Source organism: Cyanistes caeruleus, chromosome 5 (genome assembly GCF_971803275.1).
Source record: "Cyanistes caeruleus chromosome 5, bCyaCae1.hap1.1, whole genome shotgun sequence".
NCBI classification, from domain to species: Eukaryota; Metazoa; Chordata; class Aves; order Passeriformes; family Paridae; genus Cyanistes; species Cyanistes caeruleus.
Window position 1 is genome coordinate 78,088,439 of NC_141705.1, and position 20,213 is coordinate 78,108,651.

Sequence of the window (20,213 nt, forward strand, 5' to 3'; positions counted from 1 at the left end):
AGCAAGACCTGCTTCAGCTCTACAGAGAAACAGAGATAGCTCATTATATTTCTGTTTTCCACATCCATGGAAGTATTTTTCCTCCCTGCACTTCTTTTTACCAAGCTTGTGCCTGCCTTCCCCATCCTAGCCCCCAAACTCATCCAAAAATAAGGAAAAGGGGATTAAGGTAATACAATCACTTCTGTATAAATGTAGCTAAATATATTCTCGATTGCTGAGCACTGTTTCCTTCCCCTCTCCCTGTATGCTGGAATTAATTAAGCTTTCCTTAAATGTTGCATAGGAATTAAGAAGAAACAAACAGCAAAAAAACCCTCACTATTTTCAAAGGAAAAAAAATATGGTCCTAAAACATCCTGGCAGGCTAAATATTAGTACAATAAAACTGCTGGATTTCAAATGGTAAAAATAAAGCTCTCTGTTTGAAAAATGAGACATTCAAGAAAGATTGTTCCTGTAGGAAACAGACACTTTCAGGAATCATCTCAAACCCAAGGATGGATAATTAGTACCAAATATAACCCTCTAAATAGACTCTGCCTGTTACCATAATGCAAATATTAATGTGTATTTGCTATTCCTGCTAAATGTTATCAGCATTGTTCCGACTTGCAGGGACAAACCTGTTTGTTCCACGTGGATCCTGACTGGGCTAAGACTGGACTTGGTTTATCATTTTAACACCAGGATCATTGTTTTGTTCACCTTGGGAAACCACAGCAGGAGCAGTGATCACAAGGCAGTCCTGCACTGGTCTCTGGAGAGCTCCAGGGCTGCCAGATGAGCAGAGCAGCTCCTGTGGTCCAGGGAGTCATCACTGGTCATGGCTCCCAACACCACGTTAACTGATTATTTACTTGATTTAGTTATCTTTAAGCCCCTTTTTAAGAGGTTGAATGACTTCTGCTGCACAGTACAGGTTTGGAGAGGCACCGAAACCAGCACCAGCCACACCAAAGTGGCTTGATGAAACTGCCTGGGAACACCCCTCAGGAAACAGGTCCCAGAACAAATGGGCAGCCACAAAACACACCTTCTGTAATAAAGCCCTACAGGTATTTTGAGTGTAGCTCCTCGTTTTGAATCTGCACACAGCAAAACCAGTCCTACGTTGTATATGGCAAGCAATAAGGTGATCTGTAATTTGTTCTGCCCCTCAGGTTTCACACAGACACCACTGAACATAACACTGAATGTCAAGTCTTATGTAACAACGGATTTCAAATTCTAAATGTCATCCAGGCCTCATTTCAGGCTTTGAAATAGTTTACTTGTTACCAAATACGATGTGATAAGTGATTTATCAAATCCGTAAGAAAGAAGAAACCAATGAGACAATCCAACAATCCATCCTATCTCCGAGCAAGTCCAGGACTGTCTCCAATCAAATGTGTACTGGAAGAAGAGTGATTTATTACCACGGTTTCTTAATGCATCATTTATATTTATTTATACTTAGCAATATTTATATTGATTTATATTTAGCAAGTGCTCCTATCATGCTCCACATGGTACTTTCACCATGCACAACAAGCCCACCTGGATTTCCACCACCTGCTCAATTCAGTGGGTCACTTGTTGCCTGCACATCTTTGATGCTGCGTCTCTGTGACAAACTTCCTAGAGATGAAGCTGCTATTGAAAAAAAAATTGACAATAATCTCTTTTCCTGCTCCAAAAACATGTGAGAGTAGCAGAATTGTTCTCAAAGGTGAGGCTGTTCTTTCACATGCCGACATTAGCATTGAGGACACACTGAGTTTTTCGAAGTGCTGATTAAAAGAAAAGGGATTCCCCTGACCAGTGCTCTTCACAAACACATGCCTCTCATCAGAAATCTGAAAAAAGCAATACTGAAAAGACCTGGAAATATTTAGAAAGGTTTAGCTTGGGACTATATGACTTTGAAAACACACCTTCACTTTGATACCATTAAAATGCAAGGTATTTTCTTGGATATGGAAAAATCATTTTACTAAAAAAAAATAAAAATAATAGTAATAATTAAAAAAAAATTCTGGAATGGTTTGAGTTGGAAGGGATCTTAAAGATTTTCTTGTCCTAATGTCCCTATCATGGGCAGGGACACTTTTTACCAGACTAGGTTGCTCACAGCCCAATACAATCTCACCTTGAACACTTCCAGGGATGGGGCATCCACAACATTTCTGGGAAACCTGTACCAGGGCTTCATCACTCTCTTCTTCCGTATGTCTAATCTAAACCTTACAAGTTATGTATGAAATCCTTTGCACATGCAGAACTGAGGGAAGTTGACTGCTTTAATTCACATCTGGTACTCAGGTAATGAAAATACTTTTGGTTTGAAATGCCTACAAAAAGTAGTACATCTCCAGGATGAATTTCTGAAAATACTTAATATTTGAGAAATAATTAAATATATGCTAAAAGCTCCTCCATGGCTACGTAAGTAAGAAAGGAGACACAGAAATACATTTACACATTTGTAAAGAAAGGATAAAACAAACAGGACACAAATCTCAGATGAGCAGCACCTGAGTGATTACCAATTAATTTCTAAAAAGTCTCTAATGAAAGTTGAAATCTTTTTCCATCACATGAGAGAGATGTTTTGGCTGTACTTATACATCATCCTGAGTAAACTGGCTGAACTGCAAAACCAGAACACTATGTGAGAATAATGAAAGGAATGAAAAATACTTCTGCCTGGGCCTGACATTTATTAATATAAAATAGCCACTTTTGCCATTGTTTGAAGTAAGGGAAGCAATTAAAGTGCACAAAACCATTTTGATACCAGCACCCTATTTCCTGCACATGTTGGTAACCCAGGGGCTCCCCCTCTCTCCTTCGGTGCTGTTCATTAACTCTCCACAATAAACACCATCCTCCCATGTCACGCGTTTGAGAGTGCTCCGAAACTGGGAGATTGGGCAACAGCGCTGCTCTATGCAAAACCAGCCAAGTCCAGTCAGGAAACAGATTAATTTGAAAGCCTTAATTAATGACTGAACGTTTATACAGCCAAGATTTATGAGTTACAAGGAAGTAAGTCCAAAACATAACACTCCCTCCCGCATGCAAGCTCTCTCTTTAATGGTAAACAACTAGCCTAGGGTAAGATACTGTCTCAGTCCTCCAGTTCCCTTTCTTATTCCAGCTTCCAAGCACTGACAGAAGACAAATTAATTTAAAACTTCTTCTTTTTAAATTTTTTTTCCTGCTCCTCTATAAACATTGTTACTAATAAAAATGGTTCAATGAAGCTATAGAAACTATAGATTTTTAAAATAAATAAACCAATCTTTTTTTTTTTTTTTTTTTAAGCTCATGGGTATGAAGACAGTATACAACAAAGAAGAGGAAAGAACAGAACCCTTTTTGTATCGGCAAGTTCATGAAACTTATTTTGTTGTGAAGAAAATCATAAACAAGAAGAGAAAGATCTTCATGTATATAACTGTATGCAAAAAAATCTCCTAAAATCCCCCTAACCCCAGGTTTGTCAGCTTACTTCACAAATACTTTTGCAAATTTAGTAGCGGCAGATGTTAGAAATGAAGAGCAAGTTTTTAGCTTTTAACATTTTGACTATATTCCACATTCCACTTCTGAGAGCTGACATCTCATTATGATGAGCTCTTGCTATTTGAAGATTAAAACAAGGCTTCCAACAACATTTCTTTGGAAGTCCTCAGGCCTTAAACTAGAAAAGTCAAAATCAAGGAAAGTTTTGTTCTCTCTTGTTTACACTGAACTACTCATTTTCTTGAAGCACTCATTTTCTTGCCTTGCAAATTCTGTTTCGCTAACAAAGGAGCGCAGCTTGGTTCCCTGCCCCTTGGTTTATATAGCACAGAAATACTCAGAAATGAAAACAGAAATGGCAAGATCCCATGAAATGAGGAGCCTTTGATGAGCCCTCCAGCTTTACTGTGCCCTCCTGGCAAGGGGACTCCCCAGAATCCCTCTCTCCAGGTACACAGCCACGACCGCCTCTTGCACAGGTAACCAGAAATGCAAGTGGCACGAGGCTTTTGGGTTTGGTGTTTTCTGCTTGCTTGTGGCAGTGCTGAACACTCAAGCCCCTGTCCTTTCCTGCCACGGGGACAGCCCCCAACAACCCACCCTGCTGGCTCCTGCTCTTTGGTCCCTCATCCTGGGCTGAACAACAAAACTCACACTGTGCAAGGGAAATCAGCTGCTGAAGAGACCAAGCAGAAAAAGTTCTCCTTACACAGACTCACAAATACTTGCAAACCCGCAGAGTATGAGCTACGAGCTGGGTGCAATTTTTTTTAACCCCTCTTCACTGGTTTATCATCAAATGAGAGCTCACTGGGAGCAGTTCTAGAAAAAGACAAAAGTTGGTTTATCCCAGTAAAAAGCAGACAAGAGGACAAAACAGAGGGCAAACTGCTGCTCTCCCCCTCCTTTCCCTCCAATGGTGTGTTTCACTGTGCAATGTTAATAGAACAGTCATTTTCTAGTTTTATCACAAATTCACTTTGTTTGCTAGGAAATGAAGTAACACACACCACGTCTTTAAGACGCCAATTACTTTGAGAAAATAACTCCCACCCCCAACCTTCCTAAATAAGAAAATAAACCATCAAACAAAACCCAGAGCAGCTCTTTTAAACTGGACAAAACCCTCTTGGTTCTCCTCCCCTGACAATGGGGATGTCAAGACCAATTAGCACTTGCAGTCATCTTGGGGTTTGCTCTGTTTTCTCCCACTGCAAGTGGTCAGGCCAGATCCGATGGCTCCCTTCTATACACGCAATGCCATGGACAAATTACAGAAGACTAAGACCTGAAAGGCTTTTTTCCTATCCAGCTATCCTTGACATTTTCATTACTCAAAGACAGGAAACAAAAAGCCTAAGCTGAAAACTAGGTGATAGTTTGAAAAAAGTTTAATTAGAAAGTAAAACGGACCATGGAATTGCTTCTAACATAGCTAATAATTTGCTGCATAGTTATATATTGTGCTGCTTCCATCTGCCAGTAACCTTTTAATCCTTTTGCCCAAGGCAATCCAAAGCTTTTCCATATGTATGTAAGGGTAACAGTAAAAGATAACTTGGAAATAACAATTTCAGAATATAACAGAGATATTCAGAAATAACAGAGCAGGGCTCTGGAAAACAGAAGTTACATGGCAAGAATGAAAACTGCCCCGTTTGACAATGTAGGTTTGGCTGCAACACTTGAAAGATTCCCTGCTCCCACATTCAGCATCAGTGACTATCTGAATTACCAACAACTTCTCGAATGGTTTCAGAATTAACACTGAGAAGCTTAATCTCACCAAAAAGCCACCAGCTCCAACAACACCATTGCTGAAGTTTGTGGATAAAAAAAAGAAAGCGGAACAAAAGCAGACATTTCAACTATTCTATCCCCAAAAGAATCTCACTCAGGAAAAAAAATAAAAATATTCATAATCAAAACCTCTTTGAAAGGAATATAGCAGAATGCATTTCCAAACTCAACTAACTTTATGGGATGACAAGTGCATAAGCCTGTGCCTTATACACATTTTTAGGGACAGGAAGTATCAAAACAAATCACAATCAAAATGTTAAGGAAGAAACCAAAAAACTCCCCCACTCTAAATATTTTATCAGTAATGATTACCCCTCAGAAAACAAACTCAAAATTCACTTTACACAAGTGAAATGTAATTTCTATCATGGGAGAAAGCAATAGGAGCTGAATAGTTGGTGCATGTACTACACAATGGTAGTTTTACTAGCGAGAGCATTTAAGCTTGAAATTAGGTACATTTATTGTTCAAGAAATTCACAGCCTATTGCGATTTGATTTTATTAGATATTATTATTCATTATTAGGTTCCAAATTTTTGCAACAGAAACAATGACTTTTTGCAGATGACTGACAAAAGCAAACATCCTATTTTCCCTGCACACAAAGACACCAATATATGTTCAAAGATTTTAATTCACACACACAACCCCAGCTCTCCAATCTTTGCAGTTCAGTGAAGTGTAAACAGCCAGTGTTGCCATTGAAACAACATGTTCTTCATTCACAGCAACAATAGCCAGGTAGATTAACAGGCTTTTACACCTGGGCCCTATTATTCCTCTGCCATTCATTAACATTTCTTCCACCACGACAGCAATTGAACTGGCACAGTCCCAGAAGCACAAGTAGGTCAGCACAAGGTGTTCCTCTGGATGCTTTCATCTGGTATAAACACCCTGAATTAGCCTTCAGGTACTACATCTAAATATTCCTAGTGCTAATTAAGATCACAATCGGGATTATTTCAGATCTCATTGACCAAGTACAGCCCGTGGTTTTGGAGGGCTGATTCTATTACGAATGGAAGGTAATTTCACTGCAGAAGTGGGGAGCCTTCTGCAGCTCTCCTGGCCAAGTTGATGCTGGACATTATGCCTTGGTGCTACCTCCTTGAAATCACAAAATCATGGAGCAGCCTGGGTTGGAAGAGATCCTAAAGATCACCTCTTTCCAACCCCCCTGGCATGAGCAGGGACACCTTCCACTATCCCAGGCTCCTCAGAGCTCCATCCAGCCTGGGCTTGTTGACACTTCCAGAGAAGGGACAGCCACAACTTCCCTGGGCAAGCTGTGCCAGGGCCTCACCACCCTCAGAGGGAACAATTTCTTCATAACAATCTCATCTAAACTTATTTTCCTTCAGTTTGAAGCCATTCCCCCTTGTCCTGTCACTACATGCCCTTGCAAACAGTCCTTCCCCTTTCTTGCATGGTCCCTTCAAGTAATGGAAGGCCACAATTAGGTAACCCCAAAGCCTTCTCTTCTCCAGGCTGAACAATCTCAATTCTCTAAGCTTTTCCTCCCAGGAAAGGTGCTCCATCCCTCTAATCAACTTGGTGGCCCTCCTCTTAAAGCAGCATATCCAAGGGGAAAATGAATATGCATGTAAAGAAAGAGAAATTGAACACTGAGGATGGTCAGACACTGCATACTATCAAAATTAATCACAACAAGCACTTAAGCAAGTCAGACACTTACTATTCTTAAGGGCAGCAGGCATAGCAATGAATAGGTAAGAATATTTACTTTCCTCACCAGTTTATGAAAGAAGTGGATACAAATCAATGAAACAAGAAAACTTCAGACATACCTTTTACTAATGTACTAAGACATACTCAGTATTTACAGCAACTTGTGCATGTTGAGAGGATCTGGCCCTGAAGTTGTCATATAAGAGTGGAGGACCATGAATCAGTTTTCTCTGAAGTGCAATAACTTTTTGGTGACTTTCTCCAATTTGTACACCTTGTCTTATACTTTAGTGCTAGAGTTGAGACAAACTCCAAGCAGCAAGCTCACTCCTAACCACACACTCTGTGACACATCATAACTAATGAGATCAAGTACCAGCACTGCAGGTTTAAATCAAAAAACAGGTCAGTGTGAGGAAAAAAGCACTTTTTACTTTTTATCTTCCTCTTTTTTTAAACATAAAAGCCAGTTCTTGAATTCTGAGCTGATATAAGCATTTGTATTACACCAATGAAAGTACTTCAAAAGGCAGAAATAAGCCAACACTTTCAATTCCTTCCTGATCACTACAAATGCAATTTTCACTCTGAACTTTACGTACCCCCACTTGTGATCATTGCTATACTAAGAACATGTGCTTTAAGACACTGAAGAATAATCCCCACTGTCTGATTTAAAAAAATAAATAAATTAAAAGTTGCTAGAAATAACTCACAGGCAAAAAATAAAACTCAAAGAAAACAATAGCAGTTGCCTAAAGAGACATATTTTTTCCTTCAGGAATGAATTCCCATCTGCTTTTAAAAAGCAACATGTTTTTCCATTGCTGGGAATTACAGCCAAGCCCAGGACAATAAAGCAGCAAAGCCAGAGGCAAGAGCAGAGGGCAAGTGAAGCTGGCTGACAGAGGCTGGGCCTAGGTCCCTCTTTTATAAGCCTGTGTGACAGTGGCAGCTCAGCAGTGCCCTGCTGTGCTGGCAGTATGCACCCCTCTGCCACCCCCAGCAACTGGGAGCTCCTGGTTACTCTGCCGTGGGTGAGGTTGTGGGAAAATGGGAAGGAAAAGACAAACAGCACAGTCGGTGCTGCTGGCAGAGCCAGGGAACTCCCCTGGCCTCAGCTGGTTTGGTGAAGCTACAGCTGGTTTGTGCAAGCTCAAGGGAAGGGAGCTCGCTCCTGACACAGGTGATGCTCCTACTGATCTTCCTTCCAAACACAACACAAAACAACCCTGAAAAGCAAACGCGAGAGCGCTCACTTACAGAACCTGGGTGGACGATAATTTTAAAGTAGTTAATGAAGAAAAATGTGTTGAAATCAGCTGTGAAGTTCCTGCATCTGAACTGTTTTGGTGTTTAAAGAATCAAAATATCAGCTCTTTGGGCATTATGGGGAAAAAAAAGTCAGGTTTGAGAAGCAAGCAAAATTTCAAACCTCAGCACTGGTGGATGCTCATTCAAATTCCCTCTGGCTTTTTTTCCTCCAAGTTCCTCTGAGGATCCCTGTTCTTTGAGTTACTTAGGAAGCAGTTTCGACTGTGTCCTCCTGAGCTGTTAATGGGTCTGACCTTTTCGGAAACACTAATGTCCCTTCAGCCAGATGCATTAAATCTCCCCTGCTTGATTAAACTATTAGGAAATCATTATCTCACTGAAGGAGAAAATGTTCTTTCCCAGATGAGCTTGCCATGCATAAATTTCAGTGCCAGTACTCCTCTCCACACCAAACCTTATGTTTGGCATAAATGTGCTGATTTCCAGCCATGCTCTACACCATCCCTAGGTCAGAGCACACAGCACTCATGGATCAGGCCTCAGACACAACATGATGAAAATCCACCCACTCTGGGCAACACCTCTGAAAAATGGATGACGGGAACTAGATCTTTCTGAAGTGACTCAAAAGAGTGGGGAGAGGCAGAGTAATGCCCCAAAGTCCTGCTTTCAGCACTGCCACACCAATGCCATTCCCAGACATCCCCAGGTGCTCACACTGCCCTTGTTCCCAGTCTGCCCAAGCACATTCCGCACGTAGGAGCCTCCTGCGAGACCAGAAGCAGGCAAAATCCCATGGGAAGTCCTGTGTAGTTAGTTCCTTCCTTTCCGGTGATTCATCTCGTTTATCCCAAACACTAACATTTGGAAAACATTCCCAATGCCAGGTATTTCCTCACCTTCCAGACACCTGTGCCAAACACATCCTTAGCACTGATAAATGTGTGTAGGAAGGAGGTGATCCCATGCTACCCATACTGCATGAAGGCTGAGACTTTTCCTCACCCACCCACACAAAAATGTTCACTTTTCAATGAGTGATATAAATTAACAGATCCTCAGCACCATTCCAAGAGAAACATCAGAGGTTCATCTGAGGCCTTAATCTTGCTACATCTCAATTTGATGGAGTACCTCACGTTGAAAATCACATTTCACTGTAATACTTCAGGCTACTATATAGGACTGAATCCACTGCCCTTTAAAAATGTTAAGCAGAAACCTTTTCCTCAAGTCTGGAAGATATTTTCCTTCATGGAGAGCTAGATGTAAAGAAGATAACACATCCTTATCTTTTCAATGTCCTTTTTTTCCCCCCTATATCTAAACCCTCTCTCTCCTTTACTGTAGGTGTTCTTTACTAAACAGACAAATTTTTGCCCCATTTCTTAAAAGGGTCTTTACCCTCCTGTGCACCTATGGTGGAACACATCCTCATTCCTTCTGTAATTAGTATCTTCCTCTGTACGAAACAGAGGATTTTGGAAAGGTTTGATTGTTTGGGGGTGTTTTTAATTAAAGTTACTAGTTTAAATATGTCAATATCTGGTAAACAAGAACACGCATGTTTTGGAATACATATTTTAAGAGTCAAAGATTTGAGTTGATTTGAGCTAGTTTGCTGCTTCACAGATCTTTTTGGCATCACATCTGCTCTTATTTGAGCCAGAGCAAACCTTCATCAGCTTGCTTTTCTTCCCTTTCATTTTCTATGCTCCCATTGAGTGTTATTGCAAAGTGAGAAAGATATTTTTTACATTAACTGTTCCACTTCGATTTAGAACCAGTGAAAGATTTACAGGTTCCAAGATTCCCGCTCTACCATTGTGTCCTGTAAGCATGGAAACTGATAATACTATAGAAACCATGCCAGCCTTGGCTTTCACCATGACCTGCTTTCCACCAATTTAAAAGCAGTCAGTCCCATTATCTTATTTTTATAAGCACACTCGTCTGAGGAATATTGTCATCATACCCAGATTATTTAATTTTTTATTACTTCCAACCAACTTTGAACTCAAAACAACTCAACACTTGATTTCAGTTTCTGCCTAAAAACTCCCTCTCTGCCTTTTAAATTGTAACAAAAACATCATCCCTCTGCAGCTCAGAAAATAAAAGAACATCTCTCACTCTGCTGGGTTTATTTGCCTTTTTATCCCCTCCTTTCTGGAACAAAATATTTCTCCAGTGGGGAGACACTCCATTCATCCCTTGTTTGCCTAACCCCAAACTGAAAAATGGAGCACCTGAGTTTGTGGAAATCCCATCTTTCCTAAGGTGAGCTGGCTATGGCAGCACCATGAAAACAAGCAAATGAGACCCCAAGAACTCACGCTGCCAGTACTTTAAAACATAGCTTTTAAATACTTCTGTGGTCAGATCTCTAATTATTCCTACTTCAGTGGGAAATGAAACAGATAAAACTTCTCAGCGTGAACTACAACAGTGAAAACACTCTAGGAAAAGCTGTGTGAACAACCTCAGAGTGCAGACATTCTAATTATATAAAACCATTAAAAAATTATCAGTTTTATAAAAGCTGGACCTCCTGCAGTTTTGCCCAAAATAAAATGCAGTGTCCCTGTAGAAGAGCCCAAGCAGTGTTGCAGAGCACTACTTCAGAAGGGTCTGGAAATGAAGATTGCACTCAAATTCAAGTAGTTCCAGAAAGCTGAGGATTTCTTCGACCTGGAAGTTAACTGTACAGACATTGCTCATCTAATGCCTTTTTCTTATTAAACTTCACAGACACACGAGGGAAAGAAAATGTAATTCACCCTCATAAATTATCTTCCACCTTCCCTCACATGAAACAGTGGGAAGTAATCACCCTATTTTGCTATCTTGATATATCTTTAAAGGTAGTCATTAAAAGCAACGTACATCCAGCAGGTGAACAGAGATAACTGGTCATAAGCAGTGACAGGCAAAAACACACAAGTATCTGATCTGAAAAGGGGCCAAGTTGGAAGCCAGATGCACACTGAACTATCCACTTTCCTGGCTGTTTATTCAGCTCATGTCAGGATGATTCAACGCATCTTTACACGCAGCCCGCTATTCATACAGCATCTTCTAGTCACAAAACCAGGCATTTTCCATTTCTTTCTCTGAACAAAGGCTAGAACAGTGGAATGGGAACTTGCCATTCAGCAGCGGAAACTATTTGTAAAGCTGGGAAGCTGGAGACACTGGGAAGAAAAGGCTTTAATGAAACTGGCCACTGTGTGTGCCAACTGTCAAGACTTTATATATTCTTCCAAGGAACCCTGACTGAGGCTTTTTCTGCATTTACTCTTTACATCCCAGTTATTATAATCCTTTGCATGATGCAAAAGAATAAAATTCGTGAGAAATGCCATATTAGAAACAGGCAGCTTTTCCCCCCCCCCCACAACCAGTCTGTAGCTACACTCAATGACCCATTAACTTATTTTTGGTTGTGTACAAAGCCAGCACCAAGACATTTGTGACTCATTATCAGCCAGGCACTGGAATTCACCACTAGCTTTTCAGCTGATCCAGATCCAAAGGAAATCCCCATATGCTTAGAATTTCTAAAATACAAGCACTGCAGTTGTTGCCTGGTAAGGCGACAGTTGCCATATGCAACAGAGGATATGTTTATATTTATGTTTTTCGGAGGCTTGTAACTCAGCCAGAGGCAGATAAATTTTCCCAAGTTGTGCCACTGTCCCCAAATATAAACATAACACTGTTTCAGGTCACTGCTCCAAAACGTGGAGGCAGTAGAACTGTGACAGTTTTCCAGACCAACAGTAAAACCTGAAATCCTTTTTATTGTTGCTTTTTTTTTTTCATTGTGAGAGACCACATTCTGGGCCAGAATGATGTGCTACACAAATCAGCTCTGCTCACTACACAGCTTCCATTCATTCACTCATTAATTCATCCATTCATTCCCAGAGTGCAGTCTGCCCTGTGCTGTGGAGGAGGAAAACCCTCGTGGGTTTGGCTTTGGTGTCTGCTGTGACACAGCTTCCCAAAATGACCCACAGCACACACAGCAGTGCCCTCACCAGCCAGAGGTTATTAGTAGGAAGAAGCACAGCCTTTTACAGCCTACCAGCCCCCAAGTGGCAGCTAAATGAAGAGAAGCCTTGCCTGGGAGCATCACCAGTCCTTTGAGAAGGGCCTTCAGCAATCACACAAATCCTCCACAATCACCCAAGACAAAAGTTTAGCTTATTTCCCTGCCCTTGTAAACAGCACACAGAGAGATGGGGAGCCAAGGCAAGCACATCACATTTTCCACTCTGCTATGGAAAAAGCAGAAGGCGACTGTGTAATTAGATGGCGTGATAATGCAGACACTAGGGCTGGCTACATTAGGTGGAAATTCTGGTATTTCATACCTTTCAAGAGCTCAACTTGGCAACCTTATTAACATTCTTTGAATTTTTGAATTAATATAATTACTCTCAATTAATTAAAATGAGGAAAGAATGAAATATCCTTTCATGAGACACTGACATGAATAATATTCAGGGAGCAGAATGGTGACCACTAATGTACTGATACTTATTATAACTGCCAGGCAGCAGCATCTGAGAAAGTTTCTCCTTCTACCCAGGACAGGAAATAATTGACATCCAGTGTCAGAAGCTGAGTAATAGCAATGAGCTGTAACAGTAAGTGCTGCTGTGAGGTCTTGATTATATGGAATAGGAAAATACATGCTTCAAAGTGACTCCTTTGCAATTCCTTTGCAGTGTTTCCTAACTCTGTCTCTCCTCCTGAGGCTCTCAGTCACAATCCTACATTCAAAAGATTCCCAGAGATGTGGGGGAACTGTCTGGGAGAACTTGCCTCCGCCTCCCTCCACTCCTAGCAGCACATCCTTAATGCGGCCGCCTGCAACTGTATGAGGGCTCACCCTGAAAGAGACCCTTCCCCTGGCACCACTCCACTCATGGGATAGTAAAGTAAAAAAGCCCCAGATTGCAAAAACACAGGAATATCTGAAATATTCCCTTTCATAATTCCCACCAGCACTCTGAGAAAGCTCCAGGGCTATTTGAGTTCAACTTCAAACACCATTTGTGCACCGACTCCAGGATGTTTTACCTCTGCTCCCGAGTACTTCTGTGTGCGCTCCACGAGCTCAGCCAAGCAGACTTCATCACTGACTGGCATGGACTGGAAATGAAGCTTGAAGATTTCCTTGCGAGTGGCTGCATCTGGCAGTGGCACGTAGATAATTCTGTCTATTCGCCCCGGCCTCAGCAAGGCCTGCAATGAAAGCGTCACAGCAAAAGTTACAGCATGTCAAGGAAGTAAAAAAAACACAACTCAAAAACAACACCACCACCAAATAACCAACAGTTTAAACAAAAGCACGAACCTGCACAAGAAAAGACAGTAAGGCTACTCAGCTTGTGAAACAGCAGTTCATGGAAAAAAGGAATCATAAAAGAACCACAGTCATTTTCCTAAAACAATAGCTCTAAACTTGTTGCAAGGTGTGCTGGAATGTTTGAACTTGGCAGAAGGACAGGTGGCAATGGACACATCCACAGATCTTCCACCAAGACAATGAGGGAAGAAAAGAAGAGTTTTGTTGGAGTGAATCTTACGTTGTGGATCCACATTGCTTTATCCCACATTATTAGAGCTGCACATGCTTACAGATGAGCAGGTTATTCTGACAGGGTTTTATATGCAAAATAAGGTGACAACAGAGAGAGGCCAGGGATGCTCAGCTTCATACACATGTTTGACCCTGCACTTTGGGTGCTCAGGGTCACTCAGATTATACTGGACATGGGAGGGTGGCAGAACAGAGACAGACAATGTAAGATGGGACAATGCCCACGGAGGGCAGCATGGAGGGTTCAGATTGGATGGGAGGAAAAAATTTCTAGAAGAGAAGCACAGCCTCAGGGCAGGTTATTGGGAAGGCTGTGGAAATTCTGCCATTGGGGGTTTTATGGCTCAGCAGAGAAAGCCAAACTCTCCCCGACCTGGTCTGGTAAAAGTTTGCAGGAGGGGGACTGCTGGGCCTCTGGAAGCTCCCTTCAAACAGCTTTCTGGACAGGGTCAAAAAGTAAACTTTATCTATATATAAAACAATTATATCCGATATAGAGGAGAAGCCAAGAGCTTAAATTTATGAGAAGGGAGGAAGCTCATTTCCCTATGTTTATAAAAAATCTCCAAGACTTCTGAAAACCATCTACAGTAAAAAAAAGAAAAATCCCTTCCAGCCTTTCTTGCTTTTTCACTTTTCTTACATTTGGAAAAAAGAAAAGCAAAATACAATAATCCTGTGCACAGTGAATGCACATAAATAGTATTTAAACCTTTTTTTTAAAAACTGAACAATGTTTATAATATTCAGCATGTAACCTAAATTGTTTTTATGTTATGGTTCTCCCTTGGGTAGACTAGTTTGAGTTCCAGATGACTAGAGATATTGCATGGCTGTCCTGGGCTGTCAGCCAATAAGTCTTTTCCCAGCCTGATCATGTCAGTGAAAGTCATGCTGAAAAAATAGTAGGAAAGAGCTTTCCTTCCTGCACAGCATTGATCAAGTTAACACCCTTCCTAGAGTTTCTTTAAAAAGACTGTTGTGGTGCTTCAGAGTGGAAAAATGTATCCTGAATGTTAAGAGATGTCTTGTTATTTTTAAAACAGAACATGAAAATGCTCAGCAGAAAGCACACAGCCCCGTGGTGCCACATGGAGCTGTGCAAGGACAGAGCAAGGCTGGGAAGGCCACAGGTCCATACCCAGCACAGCACCCTGTCCCTGCAGTGGCCAGATCCTGCTGGATCCCTACAGAAGAGAGCAAGAAACAAGCTGTCCACTGATATTTGCTCAGCAGACTGTGCTGTTCTCCACAGCACTCCTGATGAATCCACCCAAGAACTCAGCTCACTGACAATATCTCGACCAGTGCAGTGTATAATTCAGTGTCTAAATCATGTGTGTGTGTGAGGATGTTGCCATTTTTTTGCCAACACACTTGAAAGAGAAATTTGCATGTTTCAAGACTAGGCTTGGAGGGCGAGGAATTAGACTGCAATTGTGTTCTGCATGCTCTTAAGGAAATGCCCATAGCTAATTCTATTATTTAGAAGAAACAAGAAATGTTCACGTGAGTCCGGTGGTGCCTCTTTCAAACCAAGGCAGGTTTCATCAGGACACCCAGATAATTAGGAACATTTTTCTAGAGCCAGTTTAGCTTCCCAATGATGAATGACCAGGGCTGTGGCGCAGATGGGACAGAGAAAATGCTCAGTGCCAATCACCTGGGACAAGCACTCCATTGCTTGGCTCTCAGTTCCAAAACACAAAAAGCACAACTGCAGATATAACACAATGAACGTACTTTTTTCTGGTCAGTAACTAAAATCTGTGTTTCCTCCACTTTGTCCCCAGTGCTTTGTGTTTTACATATGGTGGTAGCTGAAGGCCCAAGTTTTAAGCATTACTTTTTTTGCTACAATCAGGCCCAGGGACCTTATCCAAGGTGACCAGATGTGCTGGGAACTGTACAAAAAAAGCACAAGTCAGTTACAGCACTGCACACTGACTATATCAACACAGACAAAAGGAGAAAAATATTCTATAACTTCAGCTTGAGACGAGTCAGACTCCCTTCAGCCCCTGGAGGCTCCCCCAGCCCTCTGGACACAGTGACCCTGGGAGTCCCTGGGTACAGCCTGACTGCTCCTGGCCCTTCTGCCATCACCTTGGCCTTTTGGAAAGCCACCAGTCTCCCCCTGTCCATGCTCCTGAGGAGATAAAATCAATGGGTTGCATAGGGAAGCCTGCTGAGGCACATGATGTGGGCACCTTAAGCACTTCAAGCCCAAGGCCCAGGTGATGCTAACCAGCAGGGCTGAGTTGGATGGGTGCCACCTTTCTCCCCAACACCATTTTTTGTACAGTCCTAAAAGCTACTGCTTTTCTCAGCAAGATGTTGTGTGATCCAGCCTTCACCACAGGAAGGGCTTTGGAGGTGGCTGCTCCAAGTACATCATGACTTTCATAGGCCACTCCAGAAGATGGAGCTTCAGTTTTACAACGTGCACATTGAACATGGGGAGGAGAGTGATAAGGACAATCCGGTCACCTCTGGACCAGCCCCACTGCCCTGGGCTGGGTGCACTGGGATTAGGTGGTGACCCAGTGTCAAGGCACGAGGATGGATCCACGCTGTGGAGCAGGAGGAGGAGGAGGAGGGATTCAGTAGGAGCAGGCAGTGGCTCAGCTGAGCAGGAGCTGACAGGAGGGGGAGGGTGAAGAGTTGAGCGGGGCTGCAGGCCCGGGCAGATGCAGCTGCCGGGAGCGCGAGATGAACCGCTCGCGGCTGGGAGGTGCAAACCCGATTTGGGGTGAGCAGCACACAGGAGGTGGGAAGTTGATGGGACCAAAATTAATTGATGTGTGCACAAACCTACATAACTCACTGATGTCGAGATGCGAGGGCTACATAATTTACATTGGCCAGGAAGGGCACAAAACTAAATAACTGGAGTTTTGGTAGAAACCATAATACTTCGAACCCAGAATACTTTGTACCACTGAGCAATTCTTTGACAGGTTTATGTGATTTTTTTTTTTTTTTTTTTTTTGTTACGAGAACAGTTATGAAAGAGGTCTAAGTACTCATGCATTGAAAGGTTATGAGAGGTACACAGATAAAATGCTCCTCTGGAGAACACTAGGAGAGTGGGATAATTGTCATGTAATACAGAGTATCATCAACAGCACAGTCACAGGTTTTTAAGAATGAACTGCTCCCCTTTCAAAAAGAAATGTTTCAATTTTTTGTAGTTAAAATGGAGTATATCCTCAAAATATATCATTGGAAAAGACAGCTAGGTCAAAAACATGTATTTTGTGTGCAATTATGAAGACAATTATTTCAGGAAAGAGAACGTTAATAGGTAAAGCCTGGAAAATATTTGTGGTTCCTGTTAAGAATGGACCAGATTTAACCTTAGGGCTTTGCTAATTTTCCTCCTCCTCTTTCTTTTTTTTTTTATTTTGTTTTTCAAGCATCTACCTTTAGGTAGCTTTGTAATAGGATATTTGGCCATTTAAAAAATCCCATTGTCAAAGAATGCAGAACTACAGCACTGGCAGAAACAACCAGCTGATGAGATCTCTATGGGACAGGAAAAAAAAATATTTTCCTACTAATATATCTCTGCAGCCATGCTTAATTCATCAAAAGCATTTTTAATCACATCTTATAACAAAATCTCACACATGAACTGTGCCAGAGGATAACCTAACTTTAGCAAAAATAAATACAACCTGAAAACTCCCAAGCAGTAAGTGGCATTTTGAGGTGAGTAAGAGAAAGCAAATCAGTTCAGGAGGTAGAGAAGCTCATCTGGAGAATCAGTGTTACTGCATGTTTTCTGCTGCAATCAATCTCCACAAGCAGGAACAGATTTTTATACCAAATTTGTTTCCTTTCAAGCAAATACACTGCTTTTAATGCAAAACCTAAATAATGCAACTGAAAGTTTAATTTTGCCTTTGAGTCCATTGAGATTAGACCACTGATGAAAATGAGAGGACTGGGAATAGTTCCTTTGTAACTAAATCCTTCCAATTTAGATTGACAAGTGCTATTTATGAATTGTGGTCGTATCTCCTACTTACATGGACTCCTCAATACAAGGCGTCTTGTATCTTGTAACCTCATTGGGTAACATAATTTATTTTTTTTTTCATCATTACAGTATTTGAACATTTCTAAGTAATTTTAAAGAAACAGAATCAGAGAATGGCCTGGGTTGGACAGGACCTTAAAGACCATCCAGTTCTAACCCCCATGCCATAGACAAGGACACCTTCCACTAGACCAGGCTGCTCCAAGCCCTATCCAGCCTGGCTTGGAACACTTCCAAGTGGATGGAGAATCCACAGCTTCTCTGGGAAGCCTGTGCCAGGGTCTCACCACCCCTGCAGCCTGTGCAAGCAGTAGCTGTTTGTGAGATGCTTTCCATGGTTTTGCTCACATGTCAGGACAGATGCATTGCAAGTGTGGCAAGTATTAAGGCCTTCTTGTGCCATCATTTATCTCTGGCAGGAGTGAAGGCAGCTCCCATCAAGGTGCTTCTCCTACGCTTTTGAGGCTCACCTCGGCGCCTGATGTTTTCGTTCTCGCTCTGTGCCAGAGCAGGTCATGCTCCCAGCCCAGCAGATCAGGAAATGCCTGGCATTTTACGATCTTTGAAAGTTTCAAGTACAGGAAGCTCATCCATCCTGTTTGCTAGACAGATTAGTGGAAGCTTTTTTGCATGGGTTAATTACCAAAATTAACAGAAGGTGCTGAGGGGAAAAGACACATTGGACCATTATTATTAGGACTTAAAAACCATGATCGAGTGGAGAGCTAAATTTTATTCTCCCACAAGTTTTTACTCCCGCTCCATCTGGCACGAGCTGCTTCGGGAGGCAACCCCAAATTCCTCTGTTCCAGGTGACACGCTTATTCACCGTGTCACAAGGCTGGAATCTTGTAATTACAGGCTCCCGAGTCAAGTGATACTGCTTTGTTTCTGCCAAGAGCCCCTTTCCTCACACTCTTCCACCTCCCCACCTTCTTCCTCCTGTGCCAACGTCTGTCACCACCGTCAGCACATGCCAACATCTCTAACCAGTTCCCCTCTTTGATGACTTTTTTTTGCTGGTCACCACCCTTGTACGTCTCCCAAGATCTGTGCAGATTACTCTCTGCTGTCATTACACAACACCTACGACTCCTCTCAGGGTGGAGCACTTTGCTTCCATCCACTACTTCATAAAATGCATTTGCTAACAGAATTTTATCAAGTATTATTAGAAACCAGCTCCTAGAAAATGCTGCAGTTCCCTATGTGAAGGCTTCGCTTTTCACATAGATTTATAAAAGCCAGGCTGCACAGCCCTTCCGCGCTGTCAGTCTTGCTCAAGACCCGGAGCGTTGTGCAAGTTGACAAGAAAGGACATGATAGTTTGACAGCAGGTGTTCAGCAGGAACGCGCTACCGAGCGGCAGCAGCGCGGCGGGAAGCCTCTGCTCAGGCATTCAGCAGGAGCACGAATTAAAGGCAGGGATCAAATGTGTGCTTTGATACACTGGCAAACAGCAAACCAACTCCAAACAGGAGACAGCTGAGATGATCCCAGTCCAAAGCAAAGAAGAAGCCACAGGGAGAATGAACTACCTCCAAAATAAGAACATGATCTGTCCCTCAGATGCCCCTGTCTGTGTAGCAGCTACTCCCTTTGCTTATCTTCCAGGAACACATCTTCATTTAATCTTTTCCCTTCAGCCACTAATTCATACCTCTTTCCAGTTTGTCACATCAACAGCAGGAAACTTCTCTGTGTAATTCCACGTGTCTTCTGGATCTGCTCTTTGCTGGCTACCCACAGGAACTAGCACCTTCAGCCAGCACTACAGATCAGTCTCTTAAGCTATTACAGCAGAACAGTTCACCCTGCAGTGTGGCACTGTGCAGGAAAATAGTGAATTCATCTTTCCTTACAAAATGAAACCTGGGGAAAGAACTGCCTTGAGTCAATTGAAACCACTGTCATCGCCTGCTGGAACGACATGCCCTGCTTCTGTATGTTTCACAGCCATTTCCACCAAGAGTAGTGATTTAAAACAGGTATAACTTCAATAACTACAGATAGGCAGTGCTTGAAGTGCTCCAAGAAAGCAAAAATTTCCAGAGTTGATATGAAAGCATATCGAGCCTCAAAAGCCTCTGAGGAAGGCCAGGCTTGGCTTTCCAAACCTGGATGCCACAAAATATTCTCATCTTTTTAATCAGACTAACAGCAGTGTCCTGACCACTGCACATCAGCATCCTGCCACTGGCAGAATTTGATGGATACAGCCAATTCACAGGGAATCGTGGAGAAAGGAGACTTGAGGAGACTTGTTCCG

The 20,213-nt window shown here is 42.2% G+C and overlaps 1 protein-coding gene across 8 annotated transcripts in view; it reads right to left on the reverse strand.

Moving 5' to 3' along the window:
- AFG2A (AAA ATPase AFG2A) overlaps window positions 1-20,213 on the reverse strand; it is a 161,121-nt gene that overhangs the window by 19,481 nt on the left and 121,427 nt on the right. For all 8 annotated transcript variants that reach the window (XR_015287308.1, XR_015287309.1, XM_086890588.1 and 5 more), the window contains one exon: window positions 13,377-13,541. Coding sequence is in view for 6 of the 8 variants with exons in the window: in XM_086890588.1 (XP_086746714.1) it covers window positions 13,377-13,541 (165 nt within the window). In the remaining 2 variants the exon portion in view is untranslated. The remainder of the gene's footprint in view (window positions 1-13,376; window positions 13,542-20,213) is intronic.